Raw genomic sequence first — 15,404 nt, 5'->3', positions numbered from 1 at the left:
AGCACAAGTACAGTAGCTTTTCAACCTGCAGCCTGGTTTCTTTAGCATATGTAGTGGTTTGAATGAGAATGGCCCCCATAGGTTCATGTATTTGGATATTTAGTCATCACAAGTGGCATTATTTAAAAGGATTAAGAGGTGTGGCCTTTCTGAAGTAAATGTGTCACTGAGGGTGGGCTTTGAGGTTTCAAAGGCCCATGCCAGGTTCAGTCTCAGTCTCTCTCTCTCTCTCTCTCTCTGCAGATCCATGCCTGCTCCCATTCTCTCTCTCTCTCTCTCTCTCTCTCTCTCTCTCTCTCTCTCTCTCTCTCTCTCTCTTTCTCCTCTCTCTCTCCTCTCTCTCTCTCTCTCTCTCTCTCTCTCTCTCTCTCTCTCTCTCTCTCTCTCCTCTCTCTCTCTCTCTCTTTCTCTCTCTCTCCCTCTGCAGATCCATGCCTGCTCCCATTTAGGCCATGATAATAAGGACTAAAACTCTGAAACTGTAAGCAAGCCCCCAATTAAATACTTTCTTTTATTAAGCTTGTCTTAATCATGGTGTCTTCTCACAGCAACAGAGGCGCAACCAAGTCAGAAGCTTCTACAGGAGCGGGGTATTACTGACAGGCCTGCCCACGGTGCTTGCTAACAGAACGGATGAAAGCAGTTGAGTGTTTAAGTGGGGTTTCATGAGTGACAGTAGGGGGAGCATGGAAGACACCGGTACTGAGAGTGAAGCAGAGTATGATGGGCTGGTGTGGGAGGTGTCAGAGGAGAAGAACGTCAAATGGGATAGCGACGGTTCTTGAGATATTTTGGAGAAGAATGTGGCTGCTTTTTGCCCTTGCCCAAAAAGTCTGCCTGAGATTAAGTGGAAGAATTTGGAAATAATAGCCAAGGAGATTCAAGATAGCCTGGTATTAACTCTGCCATGTGGTTATTAGTGATTATTTGGAGTAAGCTAAGCAAGGAAAAATACAAAATGTACAATTTGAGGAGAAAAGGAACACCAGGAAGTGTACTGGAGGTAAGTACAGTGTGCAAAGAAATTTAAAAAAAAATTAAATAAAAGCTTGATACTCAATAGAATAAAGGGAGTGATGACCTCAGGGCAAGAGAAGGAAACCATCAAAACAAAACAAAAACAGAAAGCTGATGAAAACGTATTTGAATGAGGGGATCATGTTCCAGCCCCAACAAACAGAAGAACTTGGCAGCTTTCGCCATGTGGTTCTAGTTTAAGAGTCAAGGATACAAGAAAGGTGTCATAGAATCTCCCTCCATGACTAAGAAAAGCTACTGAGGCCAGGCATGTGTCAGAGGTGTCCCTATATGAAGGCTCAGAGAGGCCATTGTGTGAAGCGGTGAAGGTGAATCCTGAATTGCCTTGGAGACCCCAAGATGTTGATGATGCCAGAGTCATGGGGTACCTGCCAAGGAGAGTTATAGACCAGGTGTGGAACTATCCCAAAAGAGAGAAGTGTGTTGCAATCAACAAGGCTGAAAGGAGTTGGAGATCTTAAAAGTGTTTTGATATCAGATATGGAGATGTAGAGTTCACCCTGCTGATTTTAGATGTTGTTTTTGTCTATTATTTCTTGACTATGCTCCTTTAGCCCACTTTTGGACTGATAATGTGTATTATGTGCCACTGCATGTTGGAAGCATATGATCTGCTTTTTTTTATTTTGATTTTACCAGAGGTTACAGTTAAGAGATTGCCATTAGTCTCAGAAGAAACTTAAAACTTTGGACTTTTAAACACTATTGAGACTGTGATAGACTATGGGGGTTTTTGAAGTTAGACAGAATGCATTTTTACATTATGATATGGCTACAAGTCTATGGGGGCCAGAGAGTAGAATGTGGTGTTTTGAAAAAGAATGGTCCTCACAGGTTTATATACTTGAATGCTTAGTCACTAGGGAGTGGTACTATCTGAAAGGGTTAAAAGTATTAGGAAGTGTGGCACTGTTGAAGAAAGTATGTCACTGGGGGTGGGCTTTGAGATATCAAAAGCTCACACCATGTTCAGTCTATCTCTGCCTGTGGATCAGGATGTAGCTCTCAGTTACCCCTCCAGCACCACACCTGCTCTTACCATGAGGATAATGGACTAAACCTCTGAAACTGTAAGCAAGCCCCCAATTAAATGCTTTCTCTTGTAAGTGTTGTTTTGGTAATGGTGTACCTTCACAGCAATAAGCTCTGGCTAAGACAGCATGCCTATACCACTTACACCTCTATATTATCTAAAGAACACAAGTCTCGAAATGCCAATATTCAAACCAACCTTATGCCTAACTCATCTCAGAATATCATCCACTTTCACCAGTGCCAGCTCATATTAACATACACATAACTTTCCTGTGTGAACACATAATTATAGTCTCCCTCTGAATGGATATACACTGAGAAAAAAGGAAGCTCAAAATGGGCAGCATGTGTGCAGACATTATAAATTAGCAAGTACAGGAACAGGACTTCTATTTTCTTTGTTTGGACCTCAGTATTTCACAACAGGCAGCTAGTCAGCATCCCGACTCTTGTAGAATAAGCTGTGGGAATCCCTACAGCCAGTAGCCTTTAAATTACCTGCCCACTTGGGTGTGACCTCTTATACTATATATGCTGGTGTAAACCACACATCCGGCCTCTCTTCTAACTGCAGGATTTGGTTGCTGTTCCCCATTTGAGCAGAGGACTATAACCTGTGAGTCTACCTTAAATAAATAACCCTCTATTATACTCAATTCTGAGCTAGTGTGGGAATTCTTTTAAGCGGCCATCTTCATCTGGCACCCAACGTGGGGCCAGACTCCACACCTACTGGGTGGACTAACTTAAAGGCCTAACCAGTCCACAGCCCAGAAAGTCTCCCACCCCTGTCTGGTTGGGTTGCTTTGACTGAAGCATTTTTTTGTAAATCCCATGCCTCCACTTCCAAGCCTATGTATCCAACACTGTGACCCAGAGGTGAATTTTATCTGGATTTGTCTTTATTGCGTATCTGTAATTATTTACTGCCCAAGAGTGCTTCTTAAACTATTAAGAGCTTCTTAAAAACTTAAGCTGCACCATTGCTAGGGGAAATACGGCACTTCCTGCTTAGCCCGCCCAGTCCAACATGGCAGAGGTACCCGCTACCTCTGAGAGCCATGCACACTGCCTCATCTCTAAGCACACAGCTGGTCCACATTACCACCAAGCAAGCCATAGCACATCGCTCACAAACCCCTTTCAAATGCTCAGTCTCCTGAAAGAGCCAGATCGTGCTGGCAGCATGGCCCAGAAAGCCGGCATTTCAAAATGGCAGCTACTACAGCAGAATCAAGAAAACCTCTCTTAAAGGAGCCACAGCATGCCACCAGTGAGCAAAGCCTATTGTGGGGGAGGGGGGAAATACAGCTAAACTTTGTTTCTTAGTGTCTAGAATTCCTTTGCAAGCCCTCTTAGGTTTTAATTGGCCACACTGACGCCACTTTGGTGAAAGGAGGGCCACTTGGTTACTTGTTCATTTCCCAACCACTCAGTCCCAAAATAATCACACAGAAACTATATTATTTAAATCACTGCTTGGCCCATTAGCTCTAACTTCTTATTGGCTAACTCTTACATTATAATTTAGCCCATCTCCATTAATCTGTGCATCACCACAAAGTCGTGGCCTACCAGGAAAGTTTCAGCGTGTCTATCTCAGAACCTGCCACTTAGCCATGCTCTTCTCTTCCAGAACCTCAACTTCTGCCCCTCCAGCATTCCCCCTTCACCCTTTGTTAGCCAACAAACCCACAGACTCACAACTACTTCCAATAACCCACAGCAATCACAGTCAATGAGAATTAATCCCTAGTCTTGGTATATATCTCACATATAGCCCATTCTACTGGTTTTTTATAGATTGTGTGCGTGTAAGCCTGCCTGCGTACTACGTGTGTGTGTGTGTGTGTGCGCGCGTGTGTGCGTGTATTTACATATATATGTGAGTACAAATGTCCATGGAGGCCAAAAGGCAGCACTGATTCCTCAGAAGCTCTCTAGGCAATTGTGAGCTGCTCATATGAATGCCAAGTATCCAACTCAGTGTGTCTGGAAAAGCAGCCAGTGTTTTAAGCACTAAGCCATCTCTCCAGCCCCAGGTTGACTTGTGAAGGGTGATAAGGCTCTTCAATGGAGATTTAAGTCTCTTAACATATGGTGATTAAACATCTGAATTTCTACATGTCCAAAAAGAAACTAGCCACTTACCTCATACCATTAAAGAAATTAATTGAAAATTAATCAATGACCTATAGGTAAGCGCTAAACCATGAAATTCTTAGAAGAAAAACAGCAAGTGGGTTTTTAATACCAAAAGCATAAACAGCAACATGAATCTACATTACTGAACTGCATCAAAAAAAATCTACGCCGGGCGATGGTGGCGCACGCCTTTAATCCCAGCACTCGGGAGGCAGAGGCAGGCGGATCTCTGTGAGTTCGAGACCAGCCTGATCTACAAGAGCTAGTTCCAGGACAGGCTCCAAAACCACAGAGAAACCCTATCTTGAAAAACCAAAAAAAAAAAAAATCTATACAACAAAAAAATATCAAGAAAGAAAGTAAAACTTATTGAACAGAAGAAGACATCTACAAGTGATATGGGAACAGATTATTAAAAAAGATAATAAAAATAAAACATACAAAGCCCTAAACTCAATCTCTAGCACAAATATACATATATATATATATATATATATATATATATATATATGTGTGTGTGTGTGTGTGTGTGTGTGTGTGTGTACACACACACACAAGGAACTTCTACATTTCAACAATAAAAAGATCAATAAAAAATTAAAAATAAACTGGGTGCGGTATTGTACTCTTTAGTCCCAGCACTGGGAAAGCCAAGGCAAGTGGATCTCTGTACGTTCGAGGTCAGCTAAGGTTATACAAAGAAATCTTGTCTCAAGAGGGAAAAATAAAAAAAGCTCTTGGGGCTGAAGAGATGACTCAGTGGTTAAGAGCTCTGGTTGTTCTTTGAGAGAACCCAATTTAACTCTCCAAGTCTCTTTGGGCATGCACATACATGGTGCTCATACATATAGTCAAGCAAAATACCTATACACATAAAATAAATAAAGTTTAAAGACAAATGTCTGTGATCCCAGAACACTGAAGATAAAAGCAGAAGAACCAGAAATTCAAGGTCATTCTCAACTGCATGTAAATTCTATCACAAGCAAATTGAAAGAAAGAGGAAGCAGATCAGAAGTCACCAGTATCTAGAAAAAGGGAATAGAAACTATGGCTCAAAGAATACGTTTCTGTTTAGGATGAGAGAGATGCTTTGGAAATAGTAGCAATGTTTGCAAAACACTGTAAATGCAGCTAGTACTATTGAGGTGTACCTAAAATGAACCTGGGCATGATGGAATGCACCAGCTGTGTAGGACTGAGGCAGAAGGGTCTCAGTTGAAGGCAAGCATGGATAATATTGCAAGACTTGGCCTCAAAACAAAAAATACAAGACTGGTTAGAACCAGGCAGAGCGTCACGTGCCTATAATCCTAGCACGTGGGAGGAAGATCAGGAAGTCAAGGCCAGCTTTAGAGACATTATAGATACAAGCAGTTAAAAGGACAAGCCTTTGTTCCTAAGTCTATATACTATAATGCTCTTCAGATCTGATAGATGCTAGAGCCCAAAGGAAACTACAGGAGCATAATGCCTATGAGGACTCATGTTTCTCCTACATTAGCACATATTTTAACTATGATGCAATGCTTTAAAAGTTCAGTGCTCCAGCTGGGTGGTAGTGGCACATGACTTTAATCCCAGGACTTGGGAGACAGAGACAGGGGGATGTCTGTGAGGTCCAGGGCAGTCTGCTCTACAGGACAGCCAGGGCAGTTACATAGAGAAAGCTTGTCTCAAAAAAAAAAAAAAAAAGGTCAATTCCCAATGAACAGAACAATGAAAGGAAATACTTCTCAGATATAAAAACTAGTACAGTTAAAGTAAAAAGCCTTTATCATTCGGGGGGGGGGGGGATATCCAAACAGGAGACATTCAACAGCTTACCTCAAATTTAAACCATTCCGAGTTCCACTGAGGATTGAGTGACTTGAGGTACACATCTGTCTTAAAGGTTGTATTACCAAACTTTACCTAAAAAGAGAAGAGAAAGAAGAAACTATTCAAATACATGAGTAAGTGCTAGGTTGGAAGTAGTGGCACATGTCTTTAATCCCAGCAGAAGGCACAGGAGTCAGATCTCTAAGTTCACGGAAAAACTAGTTTGTATAGAGAGGTCATCTTTAAAAAAAAAAAAACTGGAGGAGAGGGAGGTGTTTCAGGGTGGTAGCAAATGTTAGTAGAAGCTAAGCAAAGTTAGGGTTAACAAAATGAAGGAAAAAAGACATCCTAAAAAAGAGAAGATTGATCTGCCCAGGTAAGCAAGTAGGATACAAGGCACAACAGATCACTTGCTGGTCTACCTGACAACACCATAGGAAACAGAAAACATGCATCATGATATCAGCTCTGAGGAAGGAGCTGGTGTGTCCACTTGAGAACAGCTAGAACAAAACAGCAGGTAAAGAAGACATCCTCTCAGCATCTAAACAAGAGAAGCCAGAAACACACCCAATACAAAGACATAGTAGTTCCTTCTTTCCTAACTTCCTGACACTTATTTTTACATCCATTACCTGTGCACACAGTGGTCAGTGATAGTGACTGTACTTTATGTCTCTGTCCTTGAGGACAATCAAAGGGGCTGTATGGAGAGACTACCTCAATTCATAGTGATCCTGGTGTGCACAAAATCACAAGGCCCATAACTAAAGAGGGAAGAGAGCAAGTTAAGACCCTGGTATTTGCTCTCCTACCTACCCCCACCCAAAAAAAGAGCCAGGACAGCCAGAGCTACACAGAGAAACTGTGTCTCAGAAAACAAACAAACTGTCTTTCACAAATGGTTACTGGTGTCAGTGCAACATTATCCCATGAAATTAGCACATTTATAAGGAGAAAAAGCCTAGTGAACAAACATGAATTTTTCTCTTTTCTTTTGATTTTTATTGAGCTATACATTTTTCTCTGCTCCCCTCCCATTCAACCCTCTCCCATGGTCCCCATGCTCCCAAATGCTCCCAATTTACTCAGGAGATCTTGCCTTTTTCTACTTCCCATGTATATCCATGTATGTCTGTCTCTCTTAGGGTCCTCACTGTTGTCTAGGTTCTCTGGAACTGCGAATTGTAGGCTTGTAGTAATAGGAGCGGCAGGGCTGAGTCCCCAGCACCCCGGCCGCCTGGCTAGCTTATGCCCCGAAATAACAACACACAAACTGTATTCTTTTAAACACTGCCTGGCCCATTAGTTTCAGCCTCATAACCCATTTCTAATAATCCATGTAGCACCACGAGGTGCGCTTACCAGGAAAGATTCAGCATGTCTGACCTGGTGGCTGACTGCATCGCCGGCTGCCTCAGAGAGCAGAGCTATCGCGTCTGCCCGGGAGAGGGGAGCATGGCGTCTGAGCTCACTTCCTCTTCCTCCCAGCATTCTGTTCTGTTTATTCTACCCACCTATGTTCTAACCAATAAAATGGGCCAAGGCAGTTTCTTTATTTTTAACCAATGACCTTCCTCCATCATAGGCTGGTTTTCTTCGCTTTATGTTTAAAAACCACTTATGAGTGAGTACATGTGATAATTGTCTTTTTGTGTCTGGGTTACCTCATTCAAAATGTTTTATAGCTCGATCCATTTGCTTGCAAATTTCAAGATATCATTTTTTTCTGCTGTGTAGTACTCCATTGTGTAAATGTATCACATTTTCCTTATCCATTCTTCCGTCAAGGGGCATTTAGGTTATTTCCAGGTCCTGGCTATGACAAACAATGCTGCTATGAACATAGTTGAGCACATGTCATTGTGGCACGATTGAGCATCCTTTGGATATATACCCAAAAGTGGTATTGCTGGGTCTTGAGGAAGACTTTTCTAATTTTCTGAGAAATCGCCATACTGATATCTAAAGGGGATGTACCAGTTTGCATTCCCACAAGCAATGCAGAAGTGTTTCCTTTACCCCTCAACCTCTCCAGTATAAGTTGTCATCAGTGTTTTTGGTCTTGGCCATTCTTACAGGTGTAAGATGAAATCTCAGAGTTGTTTTGATCTGCATTTCTCTAATGACTAAGGAGAGCATTTCCTTAAGTGTCTCAGACATTTTGGATTCCTCTGTTGAGAGCTCTGTTTAGGTTTGTACTCTGTTGGGGGAAGGGCCACTTGTTCGTCCTGGCTGTCCAGAACGGAAACAATCACATAGAAACCATATTCATTAAAACACTGCTTGGCCCATTAGCTCTAGCTTCTTTTTGGCTAACTTTTATATTAATTTAACCCATTTCTGTTAATCTGTATGTCACCGCATTGCAGTGTCTTACCAGCTAAAGTCTCTGACTCTGCCCTTCTTCCTCCCAGCAGGCCAAGGCAGGTTCTTTATTCATTAATGGTAATCACAGCACACAGAGGGGGCTCCCACATCCGTACTCCATTTTTTATTGGATTATCTGTTCTTCTGAAGATCAATTTCTTGAGTTTTTTTGTATATTTTGGAGATCAGACCTCTGTCTGATGTGCGGTTGTTGAAGATTTTTTCCCATTCCATAGGTTGTTTTGTCTTATTGACCGAACAAACATAAATTTTAAAAGTTGACACCTACAACTACATCCTAAAAGAACTGACTAATAATACCTAACAAAGCACAAGGTCTAATGATGTGGGAGTGTCATATATCAATCTGTTGATTTCATTGGTTAATTAATAAAGAAACTGCTTGGCCTGATAGGTTAGAACATAGGTGGGTGGAGTAAACGGAACAGAATGCTGGGAAGAAGGGAAGTTAGGCAGACGCCATGCCGCTCCTCTCCAGGGCAGACGCGATGAAGCTCCGACCCAAGATGGACGTAGGCTAGAATCTTCCTGTTAAGTTACCACCTCGTGGTGCTACACACATTAATAGAAATGGGCCAAGCAGTGTTTATATGAATACAGTTTGTGTGTTGTTATTTCGAGTATAAAGCTAGCCAGTGGCCGGGAGCTAGGAGGCAGGAAGCGGTCCGCAGCTCCTACTACAGTCTAACAACTGGCATTGTAATACACCCCTAAGGAAATGCTTTAAAAAAGCATTAATATATCCAAGTTAAAAGACTTTTTAATTCTTATTTACAGCTATAAAGAGGCAACTTCTAATTAACAATAGGTAATGAGATACACTTTAAAAGCAGAAACAGTTCACCTGACAGTTTTTAATATTGGTTAAAGCATTCAAATGTTTTTAACTAATGGAAGGCATTTACAAACAATATGTAGAAAACACACAGCCCATGGCTTCTACTTGGGACTGGGACTGCAGGTGGTAGCCACTGCCATCTCTAACTGCACTTTCAGCTTTTGTTTCTGTCCCCCGTTTATGTAGGCCTGGTCTAATCATAGCACCACGGTATTCAAAGAAATGTGCTTTTAAGTATTTTAGACAAATTGTTGTTTATTTTACCTAAAACTTCTATGTTTGAAGTCAAAGGTTTGCTAGAATTACATATCCACTCAAATATCAAATATATTTAAGGATTCTGGCAAAGAGCGCACACAATATTTTAACTTCTCAGCCCTCTTTTCTCCATAGCAGTAGCTGCGTTGATATTCTATCTTTTTGTCAATTGCCCACTCAACACAACTTAAAAATCTACAATATCCACACTTCCATTTACAAACAAAGACAAAAGTTAGACCATATGTGGTTATTGTGTGAGCCCCTTCTAGTGAAAAGCACAATTCCTCAAAGGAGATCTTATTACGTGGCAATTAAATGAACATCTTACAACTGCCTTTAGAGCAGCAGGGATTTTCACTCTGAGGCCTACAGTGAAGTAGAGCGATTTCTACTGAAGCCACTTAATCTGTTCAAATCTGCCTTTCCTCTAAAAACGAGAGGTACAGGGTCATTTCATGATTACATATGACCCATGAAAACACCTGGTATGATGGAAAATACACACTATTTATTTATTTTCTTCTCCTTGCTCCCTCAGACTCTTGGATGAACACAAAATGACAGTACGGTTTAGCCAATCTGTACCATGAACATTAATATGAAGATCTATTTATTAAAACTTCCTTTGTAAAAACAACAACAATAACAAACCCCCTTGTCTTACTCCTCCTAGAGATTCCGCAGAAAGACCTTTCTGGATTTGCCTGCAGTGGCGTTAAACAGAGGGTCTTGCACACTTCACCCCCGAGGAACATCACTGTTCAAGAGTAGCAACTCCTTCAGCCAGAACAACTTGGACCAAATCGGGTTTGCTCACAGAATCACTAAAATCTTCAGGTCAGTAGGAAAAAAATGAATTGCAAGCCTGACTACCTGAGCTTCATTCCCAGAACCCATGGTGAGAGAAAAGAGATCCTTGACCTCCCCATGTGCACCATGCACGTGTACAACACACACACACACAATATCTTTTTGATTACATATTGCATGAATTTTGCAATGAAATGTAAAAATGTAATTGTCTTTACAGGTAATGCCTCTTAAATACAGGTCTACTTTTTACAGTTTAACATCAGTTTCCACATTAACTACACTGATAGGGTCTATGATCTAGTTTATATTTACGTGGTGGCACAATTCAAAGCTGGTTGTAATATTTTTAAATTTTAATTTACATTTTAATATGAACAAAGAATTTTATTTTTTAACCTTTCTTCTCCTAATTCAAGAGCAATTACCAGTAACTATTTCTATCAATTTTTATATAGCATTAACTTTTAAACATTTTTATCAATTTATATAAGATTTGTATAAACTGCAGTAATAAATCAGCTGATAAAAACCTATGTGGAGGTAAATATTAGTGCCTCCTGAAGTGTAAGACAAGTGCTGGGAGACCCAGGCACACTGGAGCCCGAGATGGCAGCTCAGCGGTCAGCGGGAACTAGTGGAGAGCACTGCTAAACAGACTTTGTGCACTAACTTAAGACTGCTTAGCAATCTGAACTCCCTTTGCCAAGCAGGATTTATTTCCCTATCTCTTCAACACCGACTCTTTTTTCAATTACATATGTTCTATACCTGGCTTTGCCTTCACCAAGGTTGTCCTATTCACTCAAAAAAAACTTTTCTATGCACCTATGGACATTCACCTGTCCTCCAGACCACATCAAATACTGTTCTGTGCACCTATGGACATTCACCTGTCCTCCAGACAACATCAAATACTGTTCTGTGCACCTATGGACATTCACCTGTCCTCCAGACAACATCAAATACTTTTCTGTGCACCTATGGACATTCACCTGTCCTCCAGACCACATCAAATACTTTTCTGTGCACCTATGGACATTCACCTGTCCTCCAGACAACATCAAATACTTTTCTGTGCACCTATGGACATTCACCTGTCCTCCAGACAACATCAAATACTTTTCTGTGCACCTATGGACATTCACCTGTCCTCCAGACCACATCAAATACTGTTCTGTGCACCTATGGACATTCACCTGTCCTCCAGACCACATCAAATACTGTTTAGTGCACCTATGGACATTCACCTGTCCTCCAGACAACATCAAATACTTTTCTGTGCACCTATAGACATTCACCTGTCCTCCAGACCACATTAAATACTTTTCTGTGCACCTATGGACATTCACCTGTCCTCCAGACCACATCAAATACTGTTCTGTGCACCTATGGACATTCACCTGTCCTCCAGACCACATCAAATACTGTTCTGTGCACCTATGGACATTCACCTGTCCTCCAGACAACATCAAATACTTTTCTGTGCACCTATGGACATTCACCTGTCCTCCAGACCACATTAAATACTTTTCTGTGCACCTATGGACATTCACCTGTCCTCCAGACACACATCAAATACTGTTATGTGCACCTATGGACATTCACCTGTCCTCCAGACCACATCAAATACTGTTCTGTGCACCTATGGACATTCACCTGTCCTCCAGACAACATCAAATACTTTTCTGTGCACCTATGGACATTCACCTGTCCTCCAGACCACATTAAATACTTTTCTGTGCACCTATGGACATTCACCTGTCCTCCAGACCACATCAAATACTGTTCTGTGTACCTATGGACATTCACCTGTCCTCCAGACCACATCAAATACTTTCTGTGCACCTATGGACATTCACCTGTCCTCCAGACCACATCAAATACTTTTCTGTGCACCTATGGACATTCACCTGTCCTCCAGACCACATTAAATACTTTTCTGTGCACCTATGGACATTCACCTGTCCTCCAGACAACATCAAATACTTTTCTGTGCACCTATGGACATTCACCTGTCCTCCAGACAACATCAAATACTTTCTGTGCACCTATGGACATTCACCTGTCCTCCAGACCACATTAAATACTGTTCTGTGCACCTATGGACATTCACCTGTCCTCCAGACCACATCAAATACTGTTCTGTGCACCTATGGACATTCACCTGTCCTCCAGACCACATTAAATACTTTTCTGTGCACCTATGGACATTCACCTGTCCTCCAGACAACATCAAATACTGTTCTGTGCACCTATGGACATTCACCTGTCCTCCAGACCACATCAAATACTTTTCTGTGCACCTATGGACATTCACCTGTCCTCCAGACCACATTAAATACTGTTCTGTGCACCTATGGACATTCACCTGTCCTCCAGACCACATCAAATACTGTTCTGTGCACCTATGGACATTCACCTGTCCTCCAGACAACATCAAATACTGTTCTGTGCACCTATGGACATTCACCTGTCCTCCAGACCACATTAAATACTTTTCTGTGCACCTATGGACATTCACCTGTCCTCCAGACACACATCAAATACTGTTCTGTGCACCTATGGACATTCACCTGTCCTCCAGACCACATCAAATACTTTCTGTGCACCTATGGACATTCACCTGTCCTCCAGACCACATCAAATACTGTTCTGTGCACCTATGGACATTCACCTGTCCTCCAGACCACATCAAATACTTTTCTGTGCACCTATGGACATTCACCTGTCCTCCAGACAACATCAAATACTTTTCTGTGCACCTATGGACATTCACCTGTCCTCCAGAAGCACAGCAAAAGTTCTCATAGCTCGCCAAGTGTGACAGTGCACATCAACAGCCTAACACTGGCAAGGCAGGAAGGCATGAAGGAAGTGGGTTTCTCATTAGGAGCTAGACATCTAGGTTCCGTTACCTCCTTTCCCTAGGAGCTCATCTTGCTTACAGCCTACATCGCATAACTTATCCCTTTAACTGTAATCCTTCATTATCCTCCTTCTCCTGCTCTGATTTTCTCCTGCTGCTGGATTATTCCTATTAGACAAATATGTCCTAGAATCTCATTTCCTTAATTGCTAAAAGCTATCCACACCTTAAGGACCACAGATTACTCTCCTCTCTTCAAAGTCATCTTTCTTGCAAAGCTGCCAATTTGTGCTGCTTTCTCACTCCAAGCATCCTTAGACTGAGAGCTTCAACTTCACAAATAAGATCAGTAACGATTTCCACACTGACCAATCTAAACATTTCCATGTTTTCTTTATTGCTTCCAAGTGTTAACACTTGAGGGTTGGGCTGCAAAGAGGGCTCCGGGATTAGGAGTATCAGCTGCTCTTGCAGAGGACCTGGGTTTGATTCCCAGTACCTACATGGCAACTCAAAGCTGTCTTAAACTCCAGTTCCAGAGGACTGACGCTCTCTTCTGACCTCCTTGGACACCAGTCATGCATGTGGTGCACATATATACATGCAGGCAAAACACTCGTACATATAAAATAAAATAATTATTTTTTAAAACTGAAGGTTTCCTCTTTCTAGAAACTTCTTCTCCAACCTAAAACATCACTCATTATGTTCCTTATTTTTTCCCACACTCGTTAACAGTTCCCTTCCCCTTATCCTCCTACTCATAGGACTTGTTTTTTTTGAGACAGCCTCACTATATAGCTCTGGCTGACATGGAACTCCCTGTGTAGACCATGCTGGCCATAAACTCAGAGATCCACCTGGCTCTGCTTCTGGGGGAAAAGACATGCACCACCACACCAATCTTTCAAATGGCCCCATCTCCAATGTCAAGTTTTTCCAAGGGCAGATACATCCCACTTGGTTAGAGGACAGGGCCAGCCCTTAAGTGGTGGTCAGAGACTTATTTATGTGCATGTATATGTTTGTGTGTGCACGGGCACCTATGAAGGTCAGAGGACAACTTCCGAAAGTCACTTCTCTCCCTCCACCATACAGGTTTGCAGACTGGACTCAGCTGCAGGCACCACTACCTGCTGAACCATCCATCTCACTAGCCCGAGTCTGGGAAAGTTTTAGCCTTGTTCAGGGAAATCCGAGACAGTACATAAGAAGAAACACTGGGTTGTCCTGCAATGCAAGACTCCCCGCAGTGATTTCCCCCTTGTTATGGTTGCTGAATAACCCAATAGTCAGTCACAAGACTAACAATCTAAAGCAAGGCAGCATAAGCCTGTAAACCCAGCACTTGGAAGATCTGGAGACTGAGCCAGCCTGGGCTACATAGTAAGACCTTGTCTCAAAGGAAATCTACCTAGACCCTAAGTTAGTTTTATAGATCAAAGTCTTGTGACAAGGTTTTGGGTTTTTTTTTTATTTATATGCATGGGTTTTTTTGTCTGCATGGATGTCTGTGTACCATATGCATGTCCGGTGTCTATGGGGGTCGGAGAGGATATCAGATTCTCTGGAAGTGCAGTTAGGCCATAGTGAATGGCCATATGTGTGCTGGAAATTGAACCAGGGTCCTCTGAAAGATGATTGAGTGAGATTAACCGCTGAGTCATCTCTCCAGCCCCTACAACTGTCTATGTGATATTTTTATTCATGTGATTTTATCCACAACAGACACTCACAGATCAATTTTCTCACCATCTAGAACACTAATTATTTTGCATACAAATTACCTCTACCTACCAAAAGGTGCAGGCTATAACCAAAGAAATTCTTGCTGCATTTATCACTATTCACTGGCACCCACTACAGTCTGATATCCACCAGAGCTCAATAACTAGGCAACGACTCAGTCTGATTAGTTCCCATCTCCTCCTACTACTACTACATTTATAAGCAAGTACTTCAATACTGAAATAACACACACAAACAAAACCCTGTCACACTGTTTGAGCCCAGTGCTCATTTTATTATAAGCATAGATAAACTATATTTTCTATTAGTATGTCTAAAGACAGACTTCAAAATATGTGATACAGGGTCAGCTACATAGCTCAGCAGGGAAAGGCCTTGTCACACAGCCTAACAACCTGAATGTGATCCCTGAAACCAACAGGAGACAACCAATTTCCAAAAACTGTT

At 41.9% G+C, this 15,404-nt stretch overlaps 1 protein-coding gene across 27 annotated transcripts in view; it reads right to left on the bottom strand.

The window, feature by feature from the left end:
* C2cd5 (C2 calcium dependent domain containing 5) overlaps positions 1-15,404 on the bottom strand; it is a 97,543-nt gene that overhangs the window by 78,839 nt on the left and 3,300 nt on the right. For all 27 annotated transcript variants that reach the window (XM_075982341.1, XM_075982327.1, XM_075982337.1 and 24 more), the window contains one exon: positions 6,046-6,132. In XM_075982341.1, the coding sequence (XP_075838456.1) occupies positions 6,046-6,132 (87 nt within the window). The remainder of the gene's footprint in view (positions 1-6,045; positions 6,133-15,404) is intronic.

The sequence above is a fragment of the Microtus pennsylvanicus genome, chromosome 8 (genome assembly GCF_037038515.1).
Source record: "Microtus pennsylvanicus isolate mMicPen1 chromosome 8, mMicPen1.hap1, whole genome shotgun sequence".
In the NCBI taxonomy this organism is placed as follows: Eukaryota; Metazoa; Chordata; class Mammalia; order Rodentia; family Cricetidae; genus Microtus; species Microtus pennsylvanicus.
This window is presented reverse-complemented; position numbering and strand designations above follow the sequence as displayed.